The sequence below is a fragment of the Rousettus aegyptiacus genome, unplaced genomic scaffold (genome assembly GCF_014176215.1).
Source record: "Rousettus aegyptiacus isolate mRouAeg1 unplaced genomic scaffold, mRouAeg1.p scaffold_m13_p_14, whole genome shotgun sequence".
Classification (NCBI taxonomy): Eukaryota; Metazoa; Chordata; class Mammalia; order Chiroptera; family Pteropodidae; genus Rousettus; species Rousettus aegyptiacus.
This window is the reverse complement of record NW_023416289.1, coordinates 59,964,164-59,991,281: the sequence shown is the minus strand read 5'-3', so window position 1 is coordinate 59,991,281 and position 27,118 is coordinate 59,964,164. Positions and strand designations below refer to the sequence as shown.

General features: G+C 52.0%; 1 protein-coding gene and 1 long non-coding RNA gene across 6 annotated transcripts; one reads left to right on the top strand and one right to left on the bottom strand.

The window, feature by feature from the left end:
• On the bottom strand, positions 1-3,411 carry LOC107515778. The gene is made up of 3 exons (XR_001598106.2): positions 3,324-3,411; positions 1,835-2,041; positions 1-1,369 (listed from the first exon to the last, which is right to left on the bottom strand). It is a non-coding gene; the product is annotated as an uncharacterized LOC107515778 (long non-coding RNA).
• Positions 3,293-27,118, top strand: TARS3 (threonyl-tRNA synthetase 3). 5 transcript variants are annotated; one of them, XR_001598101.2, is made up of 19 exons: positions 3,293-3,641; positions 4,758-4,823; positions 5,517-5,713; positions 6,227-6,350; positions 9,012-9,133; positions 9,920-10,037; positions 11,497-11,561; positions 12,250-12,328; positions 13,174-13,320; positions 14,304-14,402; positions 16,156-16,322; positions 16,955-17,117; positions 18,243-18,380; positions 19,682-19,759; positions 19,844-19,944; positions 22,351-22,455; positions 23,389-23,537; positions 23,794-23,866; positions 24,570-24,612. XR_001598101.2 is itself a non-coding variant. In XM_016154896.2 (19 exons), exons 1-19 carry the CDS (start codon positions 3,363-3,365, stop codon positions 26,423-26,425), a joined length of 2,385 nt encoding a protein of 794 aa, XP_016010382.2. In that variant the 5' UTR covers positions 3,293-3,362; the 3' UTR covers positions 26,426-27,118. The 5 variants fall into 5 exon arrangements, 4 of the variants coding, with proteins under 4 accessions (XP_016010382.2, XP_016010384.2, XP_016010383.2 ...); XM_016154896.2 differs by lacking the exon at positions 23,389-23,537 and adding an exon at positions 26,277-27,118 and having other exon boundaries at positions 24,570-24,684; XM_016154898.2 differs by lacking the exons at positions 23,794-23,866; positions 24,570-24,612 and having other exon boundaries at positions 23,275-23,474.

Here is a 27,118-nt window from a genome sequence, read left to right as displayed (position 1 = left end):
CCCTGTGATCTGGCCCTGGTGTCCACTTAATGAAGCCAGATTAGGAGACCGGATTACTGCCGGCTCCGGGGAGGCCCGTGCCACGAGCAATGCCTCACTGCGGATCGCGCAGACATAATACGATGGCTCTGAGCCAGCCCTGGTGTGCCCCCTGCCCAGCACCTCCCGGCTGCTGCAGGGAGCCCAGGACACTCCCGGGCCGAGCCTACGGGGGACCGGTTCTCTCCCCCAGGGCCTCTGTCCTATTACTCTCCGTCTGCCCATGGGAGTGAATTGTGGCATTGGGACCCTTCTCTCCAAACCACCTGTGTCTTCTAAGAGTCGCCCAAGATCGCGTGCGGGTGGACAGAGTGATTCCAAGCATTTCTTTCTTTTCCCAGCTGGGAAGCCGATGAAAAGGCCGGTGGTTGTTTAACGCTCCCGCCAGTGCGGTCTACAGGAGCAGGCAGATATTTTTCTACCGCCTCTGGGCGGGAGATTTATTTTTCAGAAATCAAAACTCTCTGGCTTCCCTTGGCCTCGTGGTGGGGCCCGTAAGGCTTGTCCTGCCTTTGCTTCCGGCCTCGCGTCCGACCTTGAGGAAATAACTTCGCACCTCCACACGCCATTGTGTTCACCACGTGACGCCCCGAGACTTTGCTGACTCCGAGCAGCCGGCCTCTCCCAGGACCAGCCACCTCCTCAAGACAGCGAAGGACTCGCTTGCAGCGTGACCTCCACGTGCAGCCGCTCGATCCAGAGCCCACACCCCGACCACCCCCTTTCAGGTCACCATGTCACCACCTACTTGTCCTTGTCACCCCCAGGTCAGGTACCAGACGCAAGGGACAGCCCCAGCGCCCCAGAGCCTGCTGCAAAACCAGGCTATTTCCTCCCACTCCCCCGCCTCCTGGCCAACCGCGGGGCTTCGGCGTGTGGCCCTGCTCGGCGCGCACGCCCACTCCTCTCGGTGACTGTCTTCGCAATGGCAGTGGCCTCGCCACACCCGAATAACAATAAGCCTCACATTCTATGACATCCGCGGACCGTACGAACGTGGGGCTGGGCTGTGGGGATACTGAGAAGCACTCTGTGCCCACGAAGGGGTGGGGACGGTCACAGAATCCTCACCGCTCTCTGCACGCGACTCTGGTGCTCGGGCCCCACAGCGAAACCGCTGAGGGAAACGGTGCCTTCTTGTGCTATTTTGCAGTCTCTTGAGACATCTTTTTCCTTGTTCTTTCAGTACTTTAATTTTTTAGAGCAGTTTTAGGTTCTCGGCACAATCGAACAGAGCGTACGGCAGGTCCTCAAATGATGCCACCTCATCCAGTGTCACCGTTATTACATTGAAGGCACGCGGCGGGAACCTCTCTTCCTATCCATCGGCCTGTGGGAAGATCGGTTTCGCTGCACGTCATTTCGCTGGAAGCGCCGGCACCGATCGACGACGTCACCTGAGAACTTACTGTACAGTCCCCACGCCCTTCCCCCATGCACTCGCCGCCTCCCCACTGTCAAAGCCCCACCAGAGGGGTGCGTCTGTCACCACCGATGGACCCACCGGCACGGCACGGTCGCCGGCATCCGCGCCTTACGGGAGCGTTCCCGCCTGGTGTTGCACACCGTGTGGGTTTGGACACACGTGTGATAACACGTAGCCACCGTCCGAGTGTCGTACAGGGCAGCGTTGCTCCCCTGTGCTCCTCCTCCCCCCTCCCCGACATCTGGCGCCCGCTGAACTTCGCACTCTCCGAATTTTTGCCACGGGCCATTTTTCCTCTGAGATTTCTTTATTTGGATGCCCACTTCGTACTGGCCCATGACATGGATAAAGGGCTATGCTGTGACTCACCTGGAAGGGCTGTCGAAGGTTTCGTACGCCACCCTCACGTCCGGGGGACACTTCGCACACCGCCAGGTCTGTCGACTCCTGAGGTCCACGTGTAAAGGTAGCCGCAGAGCAGCTTTACCTGCTTTGGGACCTTCCCCTGTTTTCGGTCCTCTGAGTTACGTCATAATGGGGTCAGAGCGATGCGTTCCAACGAGGTGCGCGTTGTCTCTGAAGTCCAAAGAGGCCCATTAGGCATTTGCCCAACAACAGGTAAACCTCAAAATTATTACGCTAAGTGAAAGGAGCCCCCTCCAAAAGGGAGTAACACTGTAAGACTCATAGAAAACTCCAGAATATGCGAACGAACCCATAGTTACAGAAAGCAGACCAGTGGTTGGTTACCTGGGGGTTGGGTGTGGGGACCTAAGAAAGACAAACTACAAAGAAGCCTGAGGAAGCTTGTGGGGTGCCAGGCACATTGATAGCACTTGACAACATGTGGGTCATGGCATGGCGGGAGGAGCAGAAACCATATGGCAGAGGATTAAGGAGAGACTGGGAAGAACGTGAGTCTGTGGAGCTGTCCAGAAGCTACTGGGGACAGGAACGAGAAAAACGCAGTGGTTTTAGCGCCGTAACTTTATGGGGCATCCTCTGGGGAGCACTTTGTGACTCCAGTTCCTTAGTCCACATGCTAGCCCCTCCCCCAGCTCCTCCCTGCCTGCTGATCCTGCTCCAGGACGGCATTCATTCACTGCTCCACCTCCCCAGCAGCTGCCACCCTTCATTTACAGTAGGTTTGTGCCCATGCTTGTGAGGCATACGAAGGCGTATGTGGCATTCGCCCCGGCCTGAGGAGCCCGCAACTGCCCTTCAGAGTTACACTCTTGTGACGATCTTCCACGTGCCCTGCCCAGCAGCCTCTGCGCTTGCTCAGCCTTGGCATCGAGGCCAGCGATGGTAGATTCTCAGTAGCCACTTTTCAGAACATTGATGCAAGTTGAAAGAATAGTGATTGACAGAATTCGCGACGGTGCAGACAGGAGCCATTCTGGGGAGGGACATGTAATATCTTCGCAGGATTTAGGATTTGCGTTTAAACCAACGAATGGCGGCATGTTGGTAGCTATGAAGGTACCTTGAGCCTCTCTTCAGGCCCCTCACCACTTTCGAGGCCCACATCACTGCGCATGCTGGGCACCTGCGTGCCCTACTCCTGCAATGCGCCCCTGCAGAGTGCAAGCCCCACAGCCCCGCCCCTCCCCGTCGCCCCGCCTCCCGTCCCCATGGCCACGCCCCTGCGGGGGTACGTAGACGCGGCCCCGCCCCGTCCCCATGGCCCCGCCTCTGCAGAAGGACGTAGACGCGGCCCCGCCCCCGTCTCCATGGCCCCGCCCGTCGCCCCGCCCCCGTCCCCATGGCCCCGCCTCTGCGGGAGGACGTAGCCTCGGCCCCGCCCCTCCCCCTCGCTCCGGCTCCCGCACAGCATCCAGCCGCCGCCGCTACCTACCACCTGGCGCCGCATCTGTCACTGAGGGAGGCGGGCGCCATGACGGCCGAGGCCCTGGCGGCGGAGGCCGTGGCTTCGCGCCTGGAGCGGCAGGAGGAGGACGTCCGCCGGCTGTGGGCGGAGGTCCAGCGCCTGAGGGACGAGCAGCTGAGCGCGCCCGAGCGGTGCCAGGCCGAGGGGCCGTGCCTCCCGCGGGAGGTGGCGCAGCTGCGCGCCGAGAACCGCGACCTGCGCTACCACCTGCACCGCCTGCGGCAGTGTCTGGCCGAGGGGCTACGCCGCCAGGCGACTCTGGAGCGCGCGGCGGCCGGCGCACAGGTAACGGGGCGGCGGGACTCCCCGCGGGGAGCGCAGTAGGGCGCCTCCTAGTGCCCGGGCGGCGCCGCGGCCGCCACTTGCACTCCGAGCGGCTTCTCCCGCTGAAGGACAGGTGCGGGCGCCGGGGATGGCCTGCGGGGCGTGGCCGGCCACGCCCCTCCGCACCGGCTCCGCACCGCCCCCGGCCCGGTCCCTGCCCCTCCCCCTCCCGGTGCCCGGCGCGGTGCACCTGATCTGGAGCTAAGACGCTGGCCTGGGGGACACCAGTGAGCGGCCTGCACCTCCCGGGGCCACTACGTTTCCAGCAATCCCGGGTTGACCTCATCGTGCAAATTGCTCAGCTCTTGCAGTAAATTCTCTGCCCCACATTTTCTTCAGTAACAGAAATAGCATTTTCCATTGTTTAAAAACAACACTGGAGTGTTTAAAGCTCACTCACTCACTAGTCATTCCTTGAGCAGCAAGACCAACAGCTCCATACGTAAACCGTTCCCTGTCATGATGGCCGGTTCTGAGCTAGTTAGGACAGATGGTCGTTGGGTGTTTTGTTGGCTTGTTTTGGTAGTCTATCTTGAAATCTGCATATTTAACATTATTAATGCAATATTTTAATATTTGCATTCATTGAAGGACAGTTATCTTCCTGTAACATAATAAATTTACTAAGTTCTGAAGGCTTTTTCAGACTGGGATGTTCTTCACTTCATCACCAAGGAAAACCATGATGCACTAGCAACATCTTCATGAAAAAATGCATGTAGAGTCTCTGGTGGCAGCTACACACCATTTTTTAGTGACATTATTTGTTTAATGTTTAGGGGGAAAACTTTACATTAAATATATTAAATGTATTTACATTTAAAATATATTGCATATGTTAAAATGTAAAAAATTTCTTAACAACAGTGTATGAAAATGCACAGGCAGGAAGGCCAGAACCTCAGAAAGCCAGTTGCCCATTGAGGGGGTTGTAAGTGGTGGTCAGGAAGGCCCAGCCAAGAGCCTCTAAACATGGGACACTGGCCGCCTGCTGGCATGTCCCCCCCTGAGGTTTCAAGTGTATTGCTCTTTCTTGTTGTTGGTATATATTGCTTATAATTTATCTTTATTTCTCAGCCTCCTTCTATTCAAAACCAAGAAAAAGATATGAAAAAGGAGGAGGAAAGGGAGCCTGACAGTGAGGTACGTTTTGCTAATGGAAATAATCTAAAATACTACCCGTAATTGAAATATGCTTATATAGTCAATTACCAAGGGTTTTTAAATGAAAACAACTATTAATTAAATTATTTGGGGCACAGTAGTATATTTAAAACTTTGCAGCCTTAGATACAAGACGTCTTAACCTAGGGATGAGCCAGCCACATAGCTATAAAGTGCTCCTTGGTTTATAAAAGTTAAGATAATACAGCTCCTCCTTTGTGTTCAGTAAACTGGCTACTGTGCTTTTTCTGTTTAAGTCACTGAGACAGCCTGAGAGTGTTTATCGAGCATCAGCGTTTGGTAGGCAGGTGCACAGGAGGGCTCCATGGCATCAGAGGGACCCGTCTGGGTGAGGAGTTCAGACAAAAGCAGGAGGAACAGCTAGACAGTGAAAAGGGGGTGTGTAATCGAGTGCTGAATAGTGCGACTCTGCGTGCATGTGTGTTAATCGTGTGAGAGGGAGCGACGCGGGGGGTGTAGCAGGCGGGCTTTGAGCTGGACCCGCCAGCCAGGAAGGAGATAGGCGGAGAGGGGTCTTCTGAGGTGAGAGTGAGCAGCGGAGTGATAGAGACAGCCACAGACGGTGACCTACGCTGTGCCGAGAGGGGGCGGGAGTTATTCATTGCTGAGCGGTCCGTGTATGTTAACCTTAGTGTCTCTAATGACTTTCAGGCGAAAAGTCAACCACATTTCATAAAGGAAAGATTGAAGCTTTTTGAAATACTGAAGAAAGATCATCAGCTCTTATTTGCCACTCGTGAAAAGAAGGGGAACGGGGGCGACCCAATCACAGTAAGAGTGGCCGGCGGGAAGGCGGTGGCCGGGGCAGCCTGGGCAACCACACCGTATCGAGTGGCCGCTGGCCTCAGGTAAGCCCGAGTTTGGAGAGGGTGTTGTATGAAGCGTCGTGCCCGAGCTGGGTGCAAATGTGTTCTTGGGGATTACTAAAATCTTGTCTTCTGACTCATTGAATGAATTAAATGTAGTCACTTAATTTTCCCCCCACTAGCTTCTAAAGAGGCTATTTAAATAAGTAATCGGATATCAGAACACAGTCTCCTCTTTCAAAGGTCCAAATTTTAAAATTCTAATAAAAACGTATAGTAGAGAAAAATGTATAACCCTCGACAGGCCACATTACATTGCCTTTGTTTATTATCAAGGTTTTTCCATGAGTTTTTACAGGTCTTCTGCTGGACGAGGGGTCAGGATGCTTAACGCCAAGCCATCGTCCCACCAGTAACTAACCATGGGTGGTTCTATGAACTGACTTAGGCAGATCCCTGTGGCATTCCAAGCTTGGCGTTAACCCTGCAAGTTGTTAGACTCTTTTGTTTTAACAAGTCGTCATGACCTGTGATAAGTGGCTTTTCTCTCACTAGTCGAGAACTGGCCGAAAGCGCAGTGATAGCCAGAGTCAACGGTGAGTTGTGGGACTTGGACCGTCCGCTGGAAGGGGACTGCACCCTCGACCTGCTCACGTTTGACGACGAGGAAGCCCGAGCGGTGAGTGTTTAGCGACCAGCGACCGAACCTCGGGGTTTATGCCGTAAACTACATGATGTGCGAAGCCACATATCGAAGTCAAGAATGATGAGTTTTGTGGCCTAAGATTCAAAATCTGTGTATTGGTGTTGAATAAATATTTAGTAAAATTTTATGGAATGAATATGTACAAATATCAGGGTTTTTTTTAAGTGGCTCCTAGTTATCATTTCTCAAAGTAATCATTTCTTTGAGTTAGGATGCTTTAATTATTAAAATGAATTTAAATAGACTCTTCCACAAGGATTAACTTTATCATTTAATATGTGTAGGGAGACTAGAAAAACAATTTACAAACTCAAATATCCTTTAAATACTTATTAATGTAATAGTCTGAAAAATGGATACCCCATTTTCATGAAGGTCTCTAATACACATTGTCACTCAGCTTTGGAGTACCCGTGCAAGCCGTTGGTTATATGCATAAAACCCAACCTGTGATTAGCTGAGGTTACATTAATTTGACGCTTCCGAGAAATTTCTCAATTTATTAATCCATACTGTAAGAACCATATTATGATGATTTTCTCTTTAAAATATGCACGTTATAACCATTAAATAGCTAAACAATATAATAGTGATAAAGCCATTTTTAAAAATGATTCAGGAAGCAGTTTTTAAAAGAAATAAGTAGCTTATAAGTATTTTTTAGTTTTTCTCACATCGTTCTTAACAGCTACATCCCAGATGCAGCAAAATTTCGTTTATTCCCTCGGTCGCTGGCCAGCGTCCCAGGCACTGGGCGCGCGAAGCAGGCCGTGTGGGCTGCAGTGGGGCAGCTTCGCCGGGCGCTCACCTGCCGCGGGGGGAGACGGGAAACAGAGAAACTCAGCGGGTGCCTCCGGGCCGTGTCCGTCTCGTGGGAACTGAGAGCAGGCCTGGCGGGCAGGTGTGGCCCTCATCGGGACGGCGGCGGCGGGCTCGTTTCCACGCTGGCCGGTCAGAGTTCGCCGGCAGTGTCGTTCCCGTGGCCGCTGGACTCTCCCGTCTGTCAGGCGTTTGGGGGGCCAGGGACCCACCGAGTTTAATGCTCCCTGGGGGTGTTCTTCCCTCCCAGCTGCCCGTGACGTCGTAACAAAACGAAACACCGCCATTGTCATGGGGAGTCTCCAGTGGCCTTCTACTGGCCGTGACGGGGTGACAGGGTGCCTGCGCCTCATTCTAGGGCTTCCGCAAACGTGCGTGGCTGTCGGTGAAAATGATACGGTGACGTGCACCTCGTGTGTCCGGCGCCGGCCTCCAGCCCCTTGAGTCCAGCTCCCCGGCCGGACACTGTTTGGATCCCCATTTCACAGACGAAGTCACGAGGGCCCAGAGCGGTTAGGTAACTTTTAGGGTCATTTAGTGAAAGAGATTTTTGTTGTTGTTGTTCCTGGCTTTTGCTTCACTGTTATGATGAGCCCAACAACGAGATTTTGAACGCCAACCAGTTTATGAATATTTAGTATGCATCCACGAGGAGAAAAAACACTATAGAAAAGAAAGTCTAGAATACTCCGATTTTCAAAATGATAAATTAATCATTTTGTAAAAGCATTCTCTGCTTTACCGAATGATTCATGTCTTTTCTGTAGCAGACTCCCACGCTTTTTCTCACGAGGCTGTGGAATCCTGTCTTTCGTTTAGTTTTCGTGTGCGGCTGGTCGGTGTGCAGCCTCCCGTTTGGGATGTGAGTTTCGGGTGCGCAGTGCAGCGATTCGACAGCAGCCATCTCCCGGCGGCGGCCGATGCACACGGCTCTGCCGCAGGCCCGGCCCCCGGGTCTGTTCGCGGACCGGGTCCCAGCCCGATGCCGCGGCCGGCCTGCCACCCGGGCCCCTCGGTCGGCGGCCTCCCGCTGCTCCGGTTTATTGTGTCAGACAGCTCTCCGGTCGTGATTCGTGTCCTGTTCAGTTAAGGGAGAGGAAATGCTGCCAGCGGACCCGATGGTCTCGCTCCTTGGGCACCTGTATGTATTTGGTGACCTCCGTTAGTTTTCGTTCATCCATAACCCATTGATTCCTTGGGAATTCAAAACCAAATCAGCTTTCTGGACAGGCTGGGCTGATGACCCGCCCTTGGACTCAGCCAGTGGACATGTGTGTGCGCTGCTCAGGGGTCCGTGGCGGCCAGCACACCCTTCCCTGTGGCACCTCTGTCTTCCAAAGCCACCTTGCAGACGCCCACGGTCACCTGCTCTGCAGCACGGAAAGACCGCCACGCAGACTCGGAATCTTGTTAGCGTTAGTGGTGACGAGATCTGCTGCCTCAGCTGCCTTGCTGCATGTGGCTCCGACCGGGAATGGTGTCTCCGTCCCCAGCCGGCTCCCCTCTGCCCTGGGCCCGCGGGGTCTCAGGCTGGGTGGAGGCTGCCGCGCGGTTAAAACGCACGGAGGCCGCGGAGCTTCGCCTCTGGCTCACAGCGGCGGCTCCACCAGGCGAGCGGCTCTGGTGGCATTGCAGACAGACGGGGGGCTCGGACGATGTCCTCGTCTGTGGGCCCCGAAGGTTTTCTTGTCAAAGCGATGCTGCCGCGCGTCTTGGAGTTCACCCCGTTAAAACGTCCGCTCGCTTCCTCGTGCTGTTCCGTGAGTTCTCCGCGGCCCGGTTCTCAGGGCTGGTGGCCCCGTGCTGTCCCCGCAGGTGTACTGGCACTCCAGCGCGCACGTCCTGGGGGAGGCCTTGGAGCTCCTCTACGGCGGCCACCTGTGCTGCGGGCCTCCCATCGAGGACGGGTTCTGTTACGACATGTTCCTCGAAGACAGGTAACGCCGCGAATGCTCACGTCCGAACGCACGTTTCTAGCTCACTGTTTCATAGTGGTTACAACTAGTTTAGTGACGGTGTGTGTCACGTAGCAGGATGGTAGATCGGTTAATCAGGGGGCCAGGAAAAGCGCGGTGCCACCGAAGCAGGGGACAGAACTGAGAGAGGGAGCCTGCCCTGAGGCCGTCAGGGGGATGTTCACAGACATTTGGGGGAAGAACATCCCAGGGCCCTGTGAGACAGCCCTGGGGTGGGCTCGTGTGGCTCGTGTGAGGAATGACAAGAAGCTGCTGGGGCCGGGGTGGGGCGGGGGGACTGAGCGTGAGCCAGGGAGCAGCGGGAAAGGCGTCAGCCAGCGCGGTCTCCCGGCCACGGCGCCCGTCGTGAGGGCAGGGGCAGGTGAGCGCTGGGTACGGCTCTGACACCTGTGCAGGCAGACGTGTGCGGCACGGAGGAACGTGGCGTGAGGGGCAGACCCCGGGGGGCGTTCCAGCAGCGCCACATGACCGCGAGCCCCAGTGCAGAGACGGCCGGGGCGCCCCACATGCGACAGCCCGGGATGGGGCGCACCCCACACATGACAGCCCGGTCTCCCTCTGAGGAATCAGCTCATCTGCCTTGTGCATGAACGTTTGACCCTCTGAGGTCCCTGTGCGATACGACACCGAATTCCTCAATCTTAGAAAGCTCATCAGTTAGTGGCAGACAAGGGGACCAAGGGCCTCCAAAGGGGCACGATGCTACCTGGAAACCCTGCGCCAACCCTCACCTGCCCGTCTCTTTAGGGCAGTGTCCAGCACGGAGCTGTCAGCGCTGGAGAGCCTGTGTCAGACTATCATAGAAGAAAAGCAGCCTTTCGAAAGGTTGGAAGTCAGCAAGGAAGTCCTCCTGGACATGTTCAAGGTAATTCGGGGGGGCTCTTCGGCGTGAGAAAACCCGTTGCCGTGAATATTAAAGATGACTAACACAGATAGCGATCTTTCTTTGCGAATAAGTGGCTACTGCTCACCAAATTGTTCTAAACAGCTGTTGTCACCAGGCACTCAATGTGATATTTCCCTGCTACTTCCTGAAGATTTTAAAGAAGACGTAGGTCGGTAACGAGCCAGGAGACTAGTTTTCATATACGTGTTTTTAAATCTGATTAATTCTGAGCATTGTTGATGTTCTGACTACTGAACTCAACAATACTTAAAATGCCATATAAATTTCCTGGCTTCTCTTTTCTTTGAGGTTTTCTGTTTAAAAAATTTTTTTTAAGATTTTAACCTGTGTAAAACTTCAACGCCAGCGATGCACAAGGGTTCCGGTGCCTCCACACTCTTGCCGACACTTATTTCCTGACTTTTTGATCTCAGCCATCCTAGTGGGCGTGACGTAGTGTCTCGCTGTGGTTTTGATCTGCATCTTTAATAGCTAATGACATTGGGCATCTTTTCATGTGTTTAGTGGCCATTTGTATATCGTCCGGAGAAATGTCAAGTCTTTTTCCAATTTTCGAAATGGCTTGTCTTTTGTTGCCGAGTTATATTTCTTTATATGTTTCGGATATTAAGCCTGTATCACATATGTGATGTGCGGTTATTTTCTCCCATTTTGTGGGTCGAGAGCTAAACTTGGTCAAACCTTCGTAAAGACAAATGATTTGATCTGAATATCTACGTATGAAACGGTTAAATTACGCATATCTGCTTTTTTCCTAGTAACTTCTCTAAGTAGTTATAAGGTAGCCAGCACCACCATAATAGTAATAAAAGCAAAAAAGAGAGGGCAAGTGGCTGGGAAGTGTTTAAGTGTGACATGGTTATTTACTATAAGCTCTGGTTTTTGTGACAGTGAAGCCGCGCCCACAGAATTATATTCCGCAACCCTAAACCCGGAACCTTCGAGAACAGCGCTGTCCAACTAGAAATACAATGTGATCCACAAACCTGAGCCACATCTGTGATCTCCGGTTTCTAGTAGCCACACTTTAAAAATCAAAGAAAGGTTAAAGTGATCTGTATAATACTTTATTTTACCCAACATTATCAAAGTATCACTTCAACGGGTCACCAACACAAGAAACAAATGAGCTGTCTTGCGCCCATGTTTTCGCACTGTGCCTCTGCAGCCCGGTGTGTGTGTTTTGCACACAGTGTACCTCGCCTCGGACCGGTGGCGCGTCGGGCACCCGGCAGCCGCGCGGCCTCGCGGTTCCCGAGCCGGGCCGCGTGGCTCTCGGCCCTGCGCCGCTGCCCTGCCCCCGGTTCTCGGCGCCCAGAACGTAGAAACACCCCTCAGCGTCTGTTGAAAAAAAGTGAAATGTTTTTGCCACTTACACATTTTACGTAATAGTTTGTAAATACGTTTTCCTTTGCAGCACAATAGATTTAAGTGCCGCATCCTGAACGAGAAGGTCGACACCCCGACCGCCACCGTTTACAGGTAAAGTGCGTGTGAGTCTTAAACGCTGCTCGACGGTGACCTCGCGGGCATCCGCAGAAGCGGGTTTGCCTGTGGGTGTCTGGTGCATTGGTAAATTTGCATGGTTGACATGCTGCTGGGGTTAGGGACCCCGAAATGCCACCCCCAGAAGGACATTACCTCCTCATTCGTATTTACCAAGATGGTCCCGAAACCCAGATTTCGTTTTGTGGATGTTCAGCTGGGACGGCGTCTTTCTCCCTGTGGGTTAGACCGCGTTGCCCAGAGCCTTAGGTTTCGGGGGGCTGTTAGGGAAAGGGATCACATTAATACATTTTATATAAATTTCATAGGATTTTTGTTTTGAAAATTAGTGTAAAGCAGGGAAATGGCTTTTTGATTTTTCGACTATGGAAGATTTTCAAGAGCCTTGGGAAGTGACAATTCATAGTGGTGTCTCTGTGCACACGGTTTCTTTCAGGAGGTTCTGTGGCTTTTGATTTTGAGCAGAGGGGAGAAGAGGTGAGGTGAATTGCCTCTCTCCTTTACCCTAAATTAAAACTCAGTCTCAATTAATGTAAATTGGCTCTACATTAAAAATTTCCCCAAAACATGCAAATAAGTGAAATTCTTTATATCATATGAGACCATGGTTTATAATAATGCAAGAAGCTATAACTGTCTGGCGTGTCTTAATGTTTCCTTGTAGGTGTGGTTCACTAGTTGACCTTTGTAAAGGGCCCCACGTGAGACATACTGGAAAAATTAAAACCATAAAGATTTTCAAGGTAAGGATTTATTGTTTTTAGTAGAGCAAACAAGGTGAACCAGATAATTGGGAAATTCAATCATTTATAATCTGAACATCATGTTATTTTAAACAATGCTTCATTATTTGATTTTTACACGGCCTTCTAAAAACAATGTCATTTTGTAGGATTTTGATACTCAGGGCATTATACGTGGCTTTTACGTATCACTTAATCGTGCTGTGTCACAGTGCGTGTCTTTCGACGATATTTTAAGACACTGGGTACTGTAACTTGACTTTCAAAATATCCTCATCCACCGCCGTTGGATGTGTACACGGTAGCTTTCTCGACTCGCCCTGCCGTGAGCAAGGGCATGTATCTGCATGTAGACTGCGGCCTGGAAAAGAACAGGGGAGCGGGGGGGGGGGGGGGACACGAGGTGCGGGGGAGAACGCACGGCCCTGGAGGCCATCGAGAGGCCCACCCCACTGCCCTAGCCCTCCTGGGCCTGGGCCTTGTCGCAGGTGGGTGAGGGGTCGGCGACGGCGCCATGTTAACCACTAGCCGCGGACCGGCGAGGCCGAGCTCCGCCCCCTGTGCCCGCTCCTCCTGCTGTCCCCTGCGGCGATCACACTGCCCGTTACGCCTCGTCCTTCTCACCTCCCCCACCACCCCGGGACCCCCAGCCGGCTCCGCGTCATTTACTGATCACCGCGGACTGGTTAGAAAAAATCTCGATTCCTTCCAGCACGACAAGAAGCCGCCCTTCCGTGAGCTGCGTTGACGCAGCAGTGGACCATTGTGTACGTACAGTCGTGTACGTACCGGCTGTGTATAACCGCACGTCTGATGTGTTGACCAGAATCTCGTTTGACGTCTAGGCTTCCTCGATGTACTGGGAGGGCGACCCTGGAATGGAAGCCCTGCAGAGGGTCCACGGGGTGTCCTTCCCTGAGGACGAGATGATGGCAGCCTGGGCGAGGTCCCGGCAGGAGGCCGGCAGCCGGGATCACAGGAGGATCGGGGAGGTGGGCGGCGCGGGCCGAGTCGCTCAGACCCACCGCTGAAGCGTCGTGTTTCTCCCGTGGCCCCGTCTTCCGCTCTGCTGGCGCTCGGAGCTGGCCGCTGGGTCCTTTCGTGCTGACACCCCCAGCGTCTCCTCTCCGCTGTCCTGCCTGTGACTTTAGATGCATTAGAAGTTAAAAATCGCAACCTTCTCCCGTTTTCATCAGGATATAAAAATAACGTTTATTAAAACTAGTGTGTACTTTGATGACACACTTTGCACGTGGGAAGCAGAGCAGGAAGAAAGATGCGTTGAGAGCGCGGGGGGCCTGGGTTTTGGTCCGTCTCGTGCGAGCTGTGCGAAGCGACAGGCCTGGCATTCCACGTCCCCGCGGACCGGCGGGTGGCCGTGCAGGGCTGCCGTGAGCAGCGCTGGGTGCCGGTGGCCACGGGCGGCGGACCTCAGTGTGTGAGGCCATAACGGTAGTCGCCGCCACCTACAGCATGTGAACGTGCCTGAGCTTGGCCATGCTGCCTGCCCGTGAGATCCGTCCCCCGAGTGAGAAATGAGCGGTAAAGGCCAAGTTCAAAGCTAAGGGGCCGTAAGGATAAATTGTAATTTTCCACATGCTGTTTATTGCGCGTAGTCAGGCACAGTGCTGAGGGACTTGGAATGTCAGCCGTCAGGAGGCGTGCGTGACAACTGCATGTACGCGTGACCCCGGTGTGTGTGCGTGACCCCGACCTGTGCGTGTGCCCCCAGCCTGTGTGTGTGACCCCGGCACGTGCATGTGACCCTGGTGTGTGCGCGTACCCGCAGCCTGTGCATGTGACCCCGGCCTGCGCGTGGCCCCGGCCTGTGCTCATGACCCGTGACCCCGGCGCGTGCGCGTGCCCCCGGCCTGTGCGCGTGCCCCCGGCCTGTGTGTGTGCCCCCGGCACGTGCGTGTGACCCCGGCGTGGCCGAGCGCCGCGTGGAGCTGAGGCGCCTCGCTGTTTCCCTCAGGAGCAGGAGCTCTTCTTCTTCCACGACCTGAGCCCCGGCAGCTGCTTCTTCCTGCCCCGCGGCGCCTTCGTGTACAACGCGCTGGTGGATTTCATACGAGTAAGTGGCTTCCTAAACGTCCTCATCCGACGCCGTTTTACTGTGCGAGAGAAGGGCGAAACGGCCCGCACCGGGTTCATTTTATGTTAGTGACAGTGAGAACTCTGAGCCTAAAAGAGCAATGCCGATCGCGCCTCTCATAGAACCTCCAGGTCATTTTCTTCCCCCCCACCCCATGCAGAAGGCGCTCTCGGGTGTAGCCGCGGCGCGGTGCGCACATTTCTGCGCACGTGCGCTGGGAGGCGCCGTGCGGGCTTGGCCTTGACGTGTTGCCCCTCGCATGCCGCCCGTGATGCCCGGTGGCCTGGCAGGCCCCGCCCGAGGGGGGCGGCGGCAGCTCTGTGGCCCGCGCACTGGTGGCATGAGCCCAGGGCGAGGGCGGCTCCGGGGCGACGCGCGTGGGCTTGCGGCAGCGGCGACCCTACGGGCCCGCTGCGGGGCTGCAGTCGCAGTCCCTTTCTTGGGCCGCTTTTGTCTTCCTTGTCATGCGTAGTTCCCTAAACTGTCCTTGGCTCGGTTTTCTGTGTGCCCGTCGCTGATTCACCCTCCACTTTCTATCAAGAATCCGAAACTCCTTGCGGCACGTTCTGATGGTTCAGGTAACCTCTCAGCACATCTCCTTTTCAAATTCAGTCTTCCCTCCGGAATCGACTCGCTGCTAAGATTCTCTCCAGCCGACGTCTCAGGACGTCTTTTAGTCATCGTGCCGGCTGCTCCCCTTGTGTCTTCCGCGCCTGCCCCACCCCTTCCTCGGGTGGGCACAGGGGGCGCGTGGCCCTCCTCGGTGCCTAACGAGGTACCGTCGGCGGGGGGGCTGAAAACGGCAGAAACGGATCGTTTTGTAGTCGCAGAGGCCCGAGCGTGAAGTCGAGGTGCGGAAGGGCCTCCCAACCCCACGAGGCATCTTCCCTTGCCTCTTCCCGGCTCCCGAGGCCTGTCGGCCACGGTCACGGTTCCTGGCCAACGCGTCACTTCAGTCCTCTGTTGTCACATGCTCGTCACATGCCGTCGGCCTGAAGAGACACTCCGCCGAGAGCGACAAATGATGCCCCTTTTAGCGACGCAGTGTTATTAGTAATTTCAAAACCTTGTTTTGTATGTTTGTAATTTTAAATCTTTTTTTTTTTATTTAGCTAAAATGTGGTGGTTTAGGTTTATGCCAGGTGACCGTTAAGCAATTGACGAATGTCAAGACTAAGGAACACCCAGCAAAGATCAGCAGATTCATACCTTCAAGGAAAAAAACCACAAAGTTTAAATAAAATAAGAACCGTGAAATCAAGACTGTCTTGTTCCTACCGATTGAATTCGGGAAGCCGTTGATAGGGCACTCATGACTTAATAGATACCAACTATATAAATGAAAATTCTCAATTTCCTCTTGATTTAAAATTTAATAGATCAAAACTGAATTAGCATGCAACAGACATTCTGGCTTATTGAGTTATGAAATTATTTAACCTCTTAAATAATAAGAAAAAATCTGCAGTGTATCTTTTCCACAGACGGATTTTAAGTTTGTACTTACAGAAAGTTTATAGGTATAGTATTTCGATTACTAATTTCCAATGAATTAACACATATGTACTATTGTATCCCATAACACATATACTGTGAAAATTATACCGCCCTCCATTTATCTTCCTTTCATGATCCAGAAAGCACCACACCTAAGAGTGAGGGCACAGTAATCCCAGATTAACGTAAGACATAATCGCGGCCGAGCTTAACCCTAGACGCGTTCATCTTGAAGGAGGAGGACCGGCAGCGCGACTTCGCGGAGGTGGTCACCCCAAACGTGTGCAGCGCCAAGCTGTGGGAGGTCGCCGGCCACCGGCCGCCCGACGGCGAGCGCATGTTTACCTTCGACGTGGAAAAGGACACTTTCGCCCTGAAGCCCAGGAACTGCCCAGGGCACTGGTGAGCACTGCGCGTTGGGCGGGGTCTTACCTGAGGCAGCGGTGCTGTGGGTCCCGCCTGTGGAGTTAAGGGATTCTGTTTATCTGTCTGTTCGTCTGTCGCGGTGTTGGAGACTGGTCCGCTCTCCCAAGTGTTCTCATCCCGAAGGATGGGTTTGCTGTGTAAACACATTTGATCTTCGGTGGGTGTGGGAGGGTAGCTGGGAGCCATGTAATTTGTTACGGTTCTTAGAGATAACATGTGTAGATTTTATAAATTACTATAATATTTGTCTTCACCGTAATACTATATGTCAAATATACATGTTTACAGACCGTTTTGTTCTTACGTGTTGTTTCGGTCAATTATAACGAGATCAGTGGGATAATCAGTGGGCTACCGAGTTCCACTGATTTCAAGATAACTTTTCCTCCCACATGTCAACATGTTTGAAATTGGGATGCGTCTATAACGGGGGGCATCTTAGCATCATGTGATAACTTATTTAATGGGTTATTTTCTTTCTTAGTGGCACATAGATTAATGGCGCATCTTACGAATGTCGGGGCGTAACCGTGACTTACTCACGTTCAGGTACCGACCCCATCCTTTCCATGCTAAGTAAGCGCCGTGTGTTACTGCGTCTTTTCCAGTCTGATGTTTGCCCACCGTCCGCGGTCTTGGAGGGAAATGCCCATCAGGTTTGCCGACTTTGGAGTTCTTCACAGAAATGAGCCGTCAGCGACCTTAAGTGGCTTGACCCGAGTGCGCCGCTTCCAGCAGGACGACGCCCACATCTTCTGCACGGCGACACAGGTACGTGTGGCCGCCGTCCCCCTGCGCCGCTCACGCCGCGTCCCCTCTGGCCTCGGCGCTGCCTGGGCCCAGCCCGTCTCCCCGGCGTCTCCGCTCTCCCTCCCGGGCCCTCGCTGGTGGACATGGCCGCGTGGCCGTCTCAAGCACCCCCACAGTGGCCCCGTCCTCTGCTTCCCCCCCGCCCCCGGGGATGCACAAGCACCCTGTCCAGCGCCCAGGCCAGGACCCCGGGCGCCCTTTGCTCTTCACGCCGTGCGTCCAGTTTGTCACAAGCCCTGCTGATGGCTTCCCCTAAATGTACGATCAAGTCCTGAATAATTTCTCTCGCCCCCTACTTCCCAGCATCCAGCACACTGCTTTGCGGGCGAGCAGTTACCGTCCGTTAATGAACGGAAGGGTAGCTCCCTGCAAGCCCATCCAACTCTGCATTCCAGAGGCTTCTCTCTGGTTCAGGCCGCCCTCATCCGGCTCCTGAGATCCCACCTGCTTTCTAACGAGTCTCTTCTCATCTGCACATCCACCTCCCGCACTTCCGAAGGACGGACTGGGTGGTCCAGTCTGCTGAAAACCCTCCGCTGGTTTCCGTTGCTCTCAGGCTAGAGGTGCAGACTTTCCCTGGCTGTGGGCACCTCGTTTTCTCTGGCTCCTGCCTGCCTCCAGCCCAGTCAAGTCCCTCCGTCCCCTCCATGAGCTCGGTCGGCTCCCTGGGCGCCCCTGTCCCCTGGGCCTTCACCTCCAGCATCTCCTCTGCTCCGAGGCCGCCTGCCCTTCCTCTCCACGGAGGACGCTCCCTGTCCCTGCTGCTGCTCCGCCGTCACTAGCCCTGGGCAGCGCCCTTCCCCCTCCCGTGCGCCTCCTTCGGGGTACGGCACCCTTGCCTGCATCCTGGTCCACTCCTGGCCTGGATCGGGGGCCTCTGGCAGCCTGTGCACCCCTGGCCAGTGGTGACATTCCATGAACATTCAAGGAAAGAATGGACAAACCACCAAACGGTGTGGTCGGCTGTGCTCTACAGTAAAAACGTGCTTTATTTGTATCTGACGCAAAGAATTTATTTTCATTTTTCAAAATGCCACAAATAGATTTAATCGGTACTCTAAAACATTTCATTTGCTCTAATTTCAGATTGAAGGAGAAGTAAAGGGGTGTTTGCAGGCTTTGCAATCCGTTTACGCCACGTTTGGCTTCTCCTTTCAATTACATTTGTCGACAAGGCCCGAAAGCTTCTTTGGGGACATCGAGATGTGGGATGAGGCCGAAAAGGTAGGTGTTGATGAAGCGCTTGCCGCTCGTTTCTGGGAACACGGAAAACACCCGGGCGCGGCTCGTCAGTCTGCGTGAAGGGGCTGCACCCCGCGGTGTGGCGCTGACGTCCCGGGGTGCACAGGTGGGCCACAGAGTGTCCTCATCGAGTTGTCCTCGTAACACAAGGACACCGTTCGCTCCACACGTGAACGTTTACGTACCAGGTTTTCGCTCCTGCTCTTCAGAGCCAGTCGCTAGTAACGAATGTCGTAAGTTTTTCAAGACGTCCTCTGGCTCCTTCGTCAGCAGCTCGGCTGTGTCCTCTCCCTGGGAACTGGTGTGAATCTGTCACCCCTTGGGGCGACATGACCTCCCGCTGCAGATCTCTCCTGAGCCCCCGGACTGGGATGAGAGTTAGGGTCCCTGGGAACGTTACAGCCCCGCCCGCGCCCACACAGGTCCGAGATGACAGCCCTGCTTGGCCCAGCACGGTCAGCCGAGAGCCCAGCGCTCCCGGGAGCCAGGCCCGTCTGACCGAGGGGCAGGGCAGGTGGACGGCGGCCAGGACGGCTCGAGTTCTCCGTCACAGGTGCCGGGCGCTGGTCCCGGCTCCACCTCCACGCACACGGCCCCCAGGCCGCGTGTAAACCCAGAGCTTTCTCAGCCTCGGCTGCGCCCACCGGCCACTCCAACCCCGTGTCCCCGGGCCCACGGAGGAGCGTCACCCCTGCTGGCTGCTCTTCCCCAATCCGGCCTTCGTCGTCAGGCTTCGTGATTCCCTGGGATTCCCCAGAGTTCCATCCGTGACTTAAGTCATTTCCCCTGCGAACACACACCAGCGTCTCTTCTTCTTTCAAAAACAGAGTAGAGGGAGGAGGGTGGCCTCCCAGCCTGCGAAGTTGCCCCTGGGGGTGGCCTCTGTGGTCCTGAGGAGAAGAGACCTGGCCTTGGATCCTTCACGGGGAGACAAAAGCTGAGGTGTGCGTGGTGCAGAGAGGGCCTTCTGGGCACAAGGGCCGAAGCCTCCCTCCCTAAAAGCGGGCCGCAATTCCACAGGACGATTTAGGACATTACTCCCTCCCCCCGCCCTTCAATTAAAAAGTCTGTTTCTTGGGATCAGGTACCATCTTAATCATCTTTATGTAGTCCTTGTTCAGTAGTTTACTTAATAGAAAAGATACTCAATAAATACATGTTGAACTGAAATAGAATGTAATTAAGAGTAATAAGAATTTCCTTATTTGAGCTAATGATAAAAAAATAAAATGTTTAATTCAGTAGAGGTTTTAAATGTTCTCATCCCCTCCAAAAAAAAATAGCAACTGCAGAACAGCCTGATGGAATTTGGAAAACCATGGAAGATGAACCCAGGAGGCGGAGCCTTTTATGGTCCTAAAGTAAGTAGGCCATGTGCCTCAAACAGAGTCAAATTCCGGAGAAAAGGAAAAACCGTGTCTCAGCAAATGTCATTTAATTTACAGATCGATGTAAAGATAAAGGACGCCGTTGGCAGGTACCACCGGTGCGCCGCGGTCCAGCTGGACTTCCAGCTGCCCCTCAGGTTCAATCTCACCTATGCCAGGTGGGTGGCTCCGCGAGAATTAATTCCGTGCCGCCATCCTCAGTAATTCGTGTTCGCGGTAGTAAGTGTGGTCCCGGGCGGGTTTCGAGATTCCTTTATGCACGCTAGATATAAGGCCTTCGACGGGTACATGACCTGCGAATATTTTCTCCTCTGTTTATTTTTTGTTCGTTTTGTTTGTTTCTATAGTATCTTGACTTCGTCTTCAGTCTTAAGTTTTTAATTTCAGTGATGTCAAATTTATACATTTTTTTTTTCTTGTCATGCTTTTGGCATCGTGTTTACAGACTTTGCCTGAGCACGGGTGAAGAGGATTTCTCCTGTGCTTCATGTTAAAACTTTCCTAGTATTAAGTTTTACATTTCGATCGAAGGTCTATTTTGTGTTAATTTTTACGTAAGATGCGAAGTTTAGGCCAGGGTTCATCGTTTGCGTCTGGATGTCTGATTATTCTGACATTTGTCGTAAAGAGCATGCTTTCTCCATCGACTTGCCTTTTTACATTTATCAAAAGTCAGTTGGGCCTGTTCGTATGGGTCCGTTTCTAGATTTTCAGTCCCGTTTCACTGATCCATCGATTATCCCTCTGTTGGTCCCATACTGCTTTGATCATTGTATCTTCGTAGTAAGTCTTAAAATTAGACGATACGAGTTCTTTGTTCTTTTTCAGAATTATTTTGGCTATTCTAATTCTTTTGCTTTTAATAGATCTACCAACAAATCCTGACAGGAATTGCTATTGGCATAGCATTGAATCTAGAGATCAGTTAGGATCCATTTTACTTCGTAATTAAATCGAGTCTTCCAATCCATGAACTTCTTTGATTTCTTTCATCCGTTTTTACAGATTTCAGCATTCAGGTCTTATCCATACAAGTCTCGTTGCTTTTATGCCTAAGCGTTTCATCTGGGGGAAGCCATTTTAAATGGCGCTGTATTCTTAATTTCGGCTTCCATATGCTCATTGCCAGTATTGAGAAATACAACCGATTCTTGTATGTCGATGTTGTATCCTGAGACTCTGCTGAACTCACTTATTCTACAAGGTTTTTTACTTTTTTGGTAAAATTTTGGGGATTTTGATGTAGGCAGCCACGCCACCTGCAAAGAGGGAGGTTTAACCCCTTTTTTCTTCTCGTCTGTGTGCCTTTCATTGCCTCCTCCTGCCTCATGGCACCGGCCAGAACCCCCAGCTCTGTGCCGGGGAGCGGGATGATCGCGGGCTTGCTCGCCTCGTTCCAGTCTTCGGAGGGAAGCATGCGTTGTCCCCCTTTGAGTACGACTTAGCCGTAGGTCTCCGTAGACACTGCTCGTCGAGTCGAGGAAGTTCCTTTCCGGTCCTGGCTTTCTGCTGTTTTTTTTTTTTCAGTTGTGAATGGGTATTGAATTTTGTCAAGTTTTTGTACTACATCGGTGACACGCTTATGTGATTTTTCCTCTTTACCTGTTTGCGTAGTGATTACAATGACTTAGGCGGTTGAGCCAGCCTCGCATCGCTGGGCCGTGGTGCGTCAGTTTTGCATGTACTGGGTCCGAGCTCCTACTGGTCCGTTGGGAGCATTTGTGTGGATGTTCATGTAGGCTGTCGCTGGCCTGTGCTTTTCCCGTCTTGCCCTGTCTTCGCCTGTCGTAGTGTGTGGGTCATGCCGGCCTCACGCGCTGAGCTGGGGAAGCGGGCCCGCCTCGTCCGTTTTCTGGAGGGGCTGGTGTTGGTGATGGGGAAGGAGTATTATTATGTGCCCGTGTTATTTGGAATTTTTCTGTGAGGAAGAGTTGCCTCTTCTTCCTTTGTTTATTTACCCAGTCATTTATTCGTATCAGGATAGACTCGTGAATGTTTCTTTTATACTTTGGGTTATAACGAAATAACAACATTTTAAAGTTTTCCTTGCCCGAATCGGGTCACCCTTGGCCACTGGTAGATCTTCTGTATTGGCTCCTATGTCTCCTTGACATGCTTCCTCCTTTTCTCTTTCTTTACATTAAAAAAAAAAATGGCACTTCTTTGCTCACTGGCACGGGCACTATTAGATGCTGCAGGATCATTTGTATTTTCCCCTGAGCCAGCTTTCGAATCAGCCATTTTTCCAATGAGACATGAAATTTTCAGAACTGAAAAATACAATAAATACGATGTTGGAGAATGAGACATAAAAATCGAGTCTGGGTCCTGGCGAGACTTTCTATCCTAGATAACTTATTATATTTCCTTTTGGTTTATAAAAAATATCATAATTAGAAAAAAACCTTCATTGCTAATAAAGTGCACATTTTGTCCTTAAAGATTTATGAGGAATCCATTGTTTTACGTACTTTGGGAAAATAATTTTTCAACATAAGGTAAGAAGATGACGTTCTCACTGAATCTTAAGAAAACACTTAAATGTGTACTTTCCATTTTTTTAGTAAGGATGGGGATGATAAGAAGAACCCCGTGATCATTCATCGAGCCGTTTTGGGGTCAGTGGAAAGAATGATAGCCATCCTCTCAGAAAACTACGGAGGGAAGTGGTAAGTGATGTGGAAGAGAAATGCTGTCTATCTATTATTCTTAAAAATCATAAGCAAAAGGTAAAATCGATAAGAAAAACTTGGTAGCTCCTGCAGGTGTGCAGACAGCAAATAAAAACTCTCGTGGCACCTGCCACGTCGGAAAACCACAAAGCACATGCGGGTGACGGGCACGACGTGGTGTCAGGAGAATCGCGGTTGCCACGTCACCTCCGGGGAGCCCTCCAGACGCCCAGGTGCTGTCCGGAAGACACACGCTCACATGCCTGGGGGCCGGCCCTTGCCGTGCGCCGCTTCTCCCCCACCTCGTGGGGGACCTGCCGTGACCATGAACGTAGGGGCGGACCAGGTGCACGTGGAAGCCTGGTCCTCCGGCGCCCGGCACAGTGCTGGCACTAGCCCACGAGGACAGCCCCGGGCCGCTGGCCCGTGTCTGAGACGCAGAAGGGCGGCGCCCTTAGGCGCAGAGTTCACTGGTCTGTCCTCTGATCCTCTTTGCCTCGAGGAAAAACATCCTGGTTTCCCGGGCTCCGGTTACGGCTCCGGCCAGAGACGTAGGAGTAATTAGGTCAGAAAGTAGACGGCGAGCAGATGGGGAGAGGAATGTGCGTTGCTCAGAGTGGGCCGTGAGGGTGACGTTGCCACCCGAAGGCCCCCGCCGGAGCAGGGTTTCCGTGTTCAAACACGAGAGGCCCGTTCCGCTGGCGTCATCAGCTCCTCTCTCCCACTCCCGATCGCTCGGTGATCGATGAGCAAAGTGGCCCCAAGAGGACAAGCGTGAGGCCAACACCGGGGACCTCACTGAGTTCCATCTGCCAGGCCTCTTCTGATGACACCACGTGCCGTCAGTAGTGATGAGTCCTGACCCCTCACGTGACACCACAGCCAGCCTCCCGTGGCAGGTCGATGACACTGATCCCTTCAACATGCAAGGGCCGGTGACGTGCGCTCCAGGGGAGATCCCGCTCTGACGTGCTCCGCTCAGTCCTGCCGGCCACACCGTCTGGACGCCCGTGGAGCCTTTGTGCCCGTTAGAAGCACACGGTCCTTCTGAGCACGGAAGTCATTTCTTAGCCAGAGAAGTAAGGCACCGAGCTGACTCTGCGGGGTCACCAGTCAGGAGATGTTCAGCCTTCTACCTGCCAGCCCGTCCTCCCCCTCTTTCCTACCAGAGTTCCCAGTTTCTGCTTTCGTCTTCTGCCTCTTAACCCTTTAACGTACTTTGTTTTACTTCCGCGCCCTCTGCTAACTCTGCTCTCTTGGGAAGTGTTAAAAAAAAAAAACCTTTGGTTATTTGGTAATGGTCATTTTGAAATACATATTTTTTATATTTTTCAGGCCGTTCTGGCTGTCTCCGCGTCAGGTGATGGTCATCCCTGTGGGGCCAACTTGCGAAAAGTACGCACTTCAGGTAAAACCATCGCGCAGAAAGCGCGGCCTGTGACGGTCGCTGACTCAGGATGTCGTTCACGCCTGAAAATAGAAAAGCCACATGTCCTTTCAGCAACCCCAGGCCTCGGTCTTGGGGGTGACACCTGACTCGTGCCTATCAGAACTATTTTATTCATGTTTTTGAGAAATTGGTATTTTAAAATGTCTCATTTAAGTTGTTATTTTCCATGTGGCTGTCTTAGGGTAGAATACTTATATTTTCTATTGCTGTGTCATAAATTACCCCAGAATTTAGCAGCTTAACACAGCAAACGTTTATTGTCGCACAGTGTCTGTGAGTCCGAATCCCGGAGCGGCTTGGCGGGTGGTTCCGGCCCGGGCACCCAGCGGCCGTGGCCCTCGGGCTCACCCTCACCCTTGGTGCCCTCCCTTCCTCACTCACGCACGCCATTTCGCAGAGGTGGCCTGAATGTCTCCCGGCATGGCAGCTGGTTACCCCCAGGGGGACCGAGCTGGAAGAGATGGAAGCTGCAGGATTTTACCTCCTCTCGGAAGTGACGCACGTCACTCCGGCCCGTCCCCGTGGACGCGCGCACTCAGCTCGTTTGGTGTGGAGGGGATGGCCCAAGGGCATGACTGCTTGGAGGCGGGGACCCTGGGTGTCATCTCAGAGGCTGGCTCCCGTACGTAGTGCAGTAATGAAGTGTTTCATTTTCTCGTAGGTGTCCAGTGAATTTTTGGAAGAAGGATTTATGGCCGACGTTGATTTAGATCACAGCTGTACACTGAATAAGAAAATACGAAACGCACAGCTGGCTCAGTATAATTTTATTTTGGGTAACTTAAATTCCCGTATAGTCTCCCAAATGTTTTTTTTTTTCCCCCTCACTTCAATTCCAATGATTATAGCACACGAGTTTGACTGAAGAAGAGTCTGTGGTTTCAGCAGGAGGCTGTTGTGTGTACTCTTTGATATTTGCTGGAAGAAGAGTTATATAGCAGTACACGCAAGAATTAACATCCCCAACCAACAATGGCAAAAGTGTGGAATAATCTCATTGGTAAAATTATACTCCTTGTGTTTCAGCCACGAAACAGGGCTAAAATATTCTCCTTTGCTTTTCTGGCTTATTAGAAATGTTCGGGATTAAACTAAGAGTGGAAAAGGTTCCAAATTTAAGACAATCGAAGGAAAGAATTAAGTGAAAAAAAAAGTCCTTGAGGCACATGAATAATTGGATACATAATCTAAAATTTTGACTTTAAAAATGATCGGAAACCAAGAGAAACTGGTATCGATATGCTTACACACATGGTACCGTTATCTCCATTAAGTTGAAAGGTTCTGTAGAACAATGGTCCCCAACCTTTTTGACACTGGAGCCCGCCCGCCGCTCCCCTCCTGCTATGTGGTTCCTGACAGGCCACAGACCAGTACTAAGGGTTGGGGACCCCTGCTGTACAAGGCAAAATAAAGCAACATAGAGCTGTCCTATCAACAATTTGTCATCAAAAGTGTTTGACTGTAGTACGTCTGGGTTTGTTTCAAACAGCCTTCCGTGGTGATGGAAACTTCATATTAGACAAAGACAGAGTTTCTGGAAGGGTATTGGAGTGTCCACTAACCCGGATGGTAGACTTAAGTGGCCAGACCATTAGAAGAATAACTGGAACGAGGAACCCAGCCCTTACCAGGACTGTTTCTTTCCATTCTGGTCCCTGTTTTGTTCTGATTCTTTATGTTTCTCTTGAGTATTTACTTTAGTCCTCTTGCTGATTTCTTCCTTCTAAATGGCAAGAAACATGGCTGCAGATTCCTGCATGATCTCACAGCGTGGATCATTAGAAAAAATGAATTTTTTACCTAGGTCCCAGTTGGCTGGTCAGGCACAGGTCTGGTGTCCGTCCCGTGATGCATCAGGGGTAGAGCCGGGGCGAGAGCTCCCTGCTCCCATTTATACCCCAAGACCAGAGTAGGTGTTCTCTCGAGTGAACAAGAGGGATTAGACATCATTCCTTCCCTCAAGAAACTGTCAGTCAGAGGATGACCTATTGGTCATTAGACTGAAAAAACCCAGGGTGGCTCCATAGTGTAGCAGTCAGCCCGTCCGCATTACATGCAGAAGGTCCTGGGTCCATGCCCCAGGTGGAGCCACAGACCATATCCCGGGTGCGCCAGGCCCCCTGGGGGTGCCAGGCCCCAGGAGCACGCCCCGAGTGTGTGGGAGGAGACACCTTGCCTTCAGAGATCCAGTTCTTAAGGGTAAACGGCAACATCCATAGGCCAGGGGTGGAAGTTGGGGAGGGGAGACACTAAAGAGAAAAGAAAATAAAAAAAAAACTGAAGAAAAGCTGATAAGACACAAGTGTCATGTGCCTGTTTGCTTAATAGTAATAAATTGTTGATTTAAAATTTCCCTTTTCTACAGTGGTTGGAGAAAAGGAAAAAACAAATAATGCTGTAAATGTTCGCACAAGAGACAACAAAATTCACGGAGAGATTTCAGTAACTTCCGCCATCGATAAATTGAAGAATCTCAAGCTGTCGCGGACCCCGAATGCTGAGGAGGAGTTCTGACGTCCTTCCTGGTGGTCCCGTCTGTGTAACCTTGTTTTGACCCCTGAAAATGTATTTTTCTTAATTCGTGTTAGTCCTTCTTCTGAGAACTTTGGACCCACTGACAGGGCCCCTGATGGGCACAGCGAGAAAAGAGACAATGAATGAGTAGCTGATACATGCAATGTTAATTCGCTAACGTGCCTGGGCGTGAAACGAGGGCAGCTTGGGGAATTTTAAATTTCCCCAATGTCTTGAGAGACTTAAATGGGAAAGTGTTATTCATCGACGAGAGAAATACTAGGAAATGAGGTTTATGAGATTTTATTGCTGAGAGTTGTTATTTTCGAAAGATGGGCTTCAAATAAAAGTGCAAACTTTTTTGAATATAGCAGAAAGTCTTATTTTCTAATAACATGATTTGTGTTTTTATGGTTGTCTCACTAAAGTTCACACTGAAACTTTTATCTCCAAAATTGGAATAATTACTTGATTTGTTTATTTATTTTTCTTAATTAGTTTTAACTAACCAACTACCACAAGAGAAGAAACTAATACTAAATATTGGATTATTGACAAAGGACGCTGAACTCCAGTTCGGTATTGTGGGATTGTCGTTTGCCCTGTAGGTTAAGAGTTGCTATTTTAATGCTTCTAATTGACAACTGATCGTTGTTCATCTTTAGAAAAAAATAAATTTCCAAATAAAAGACA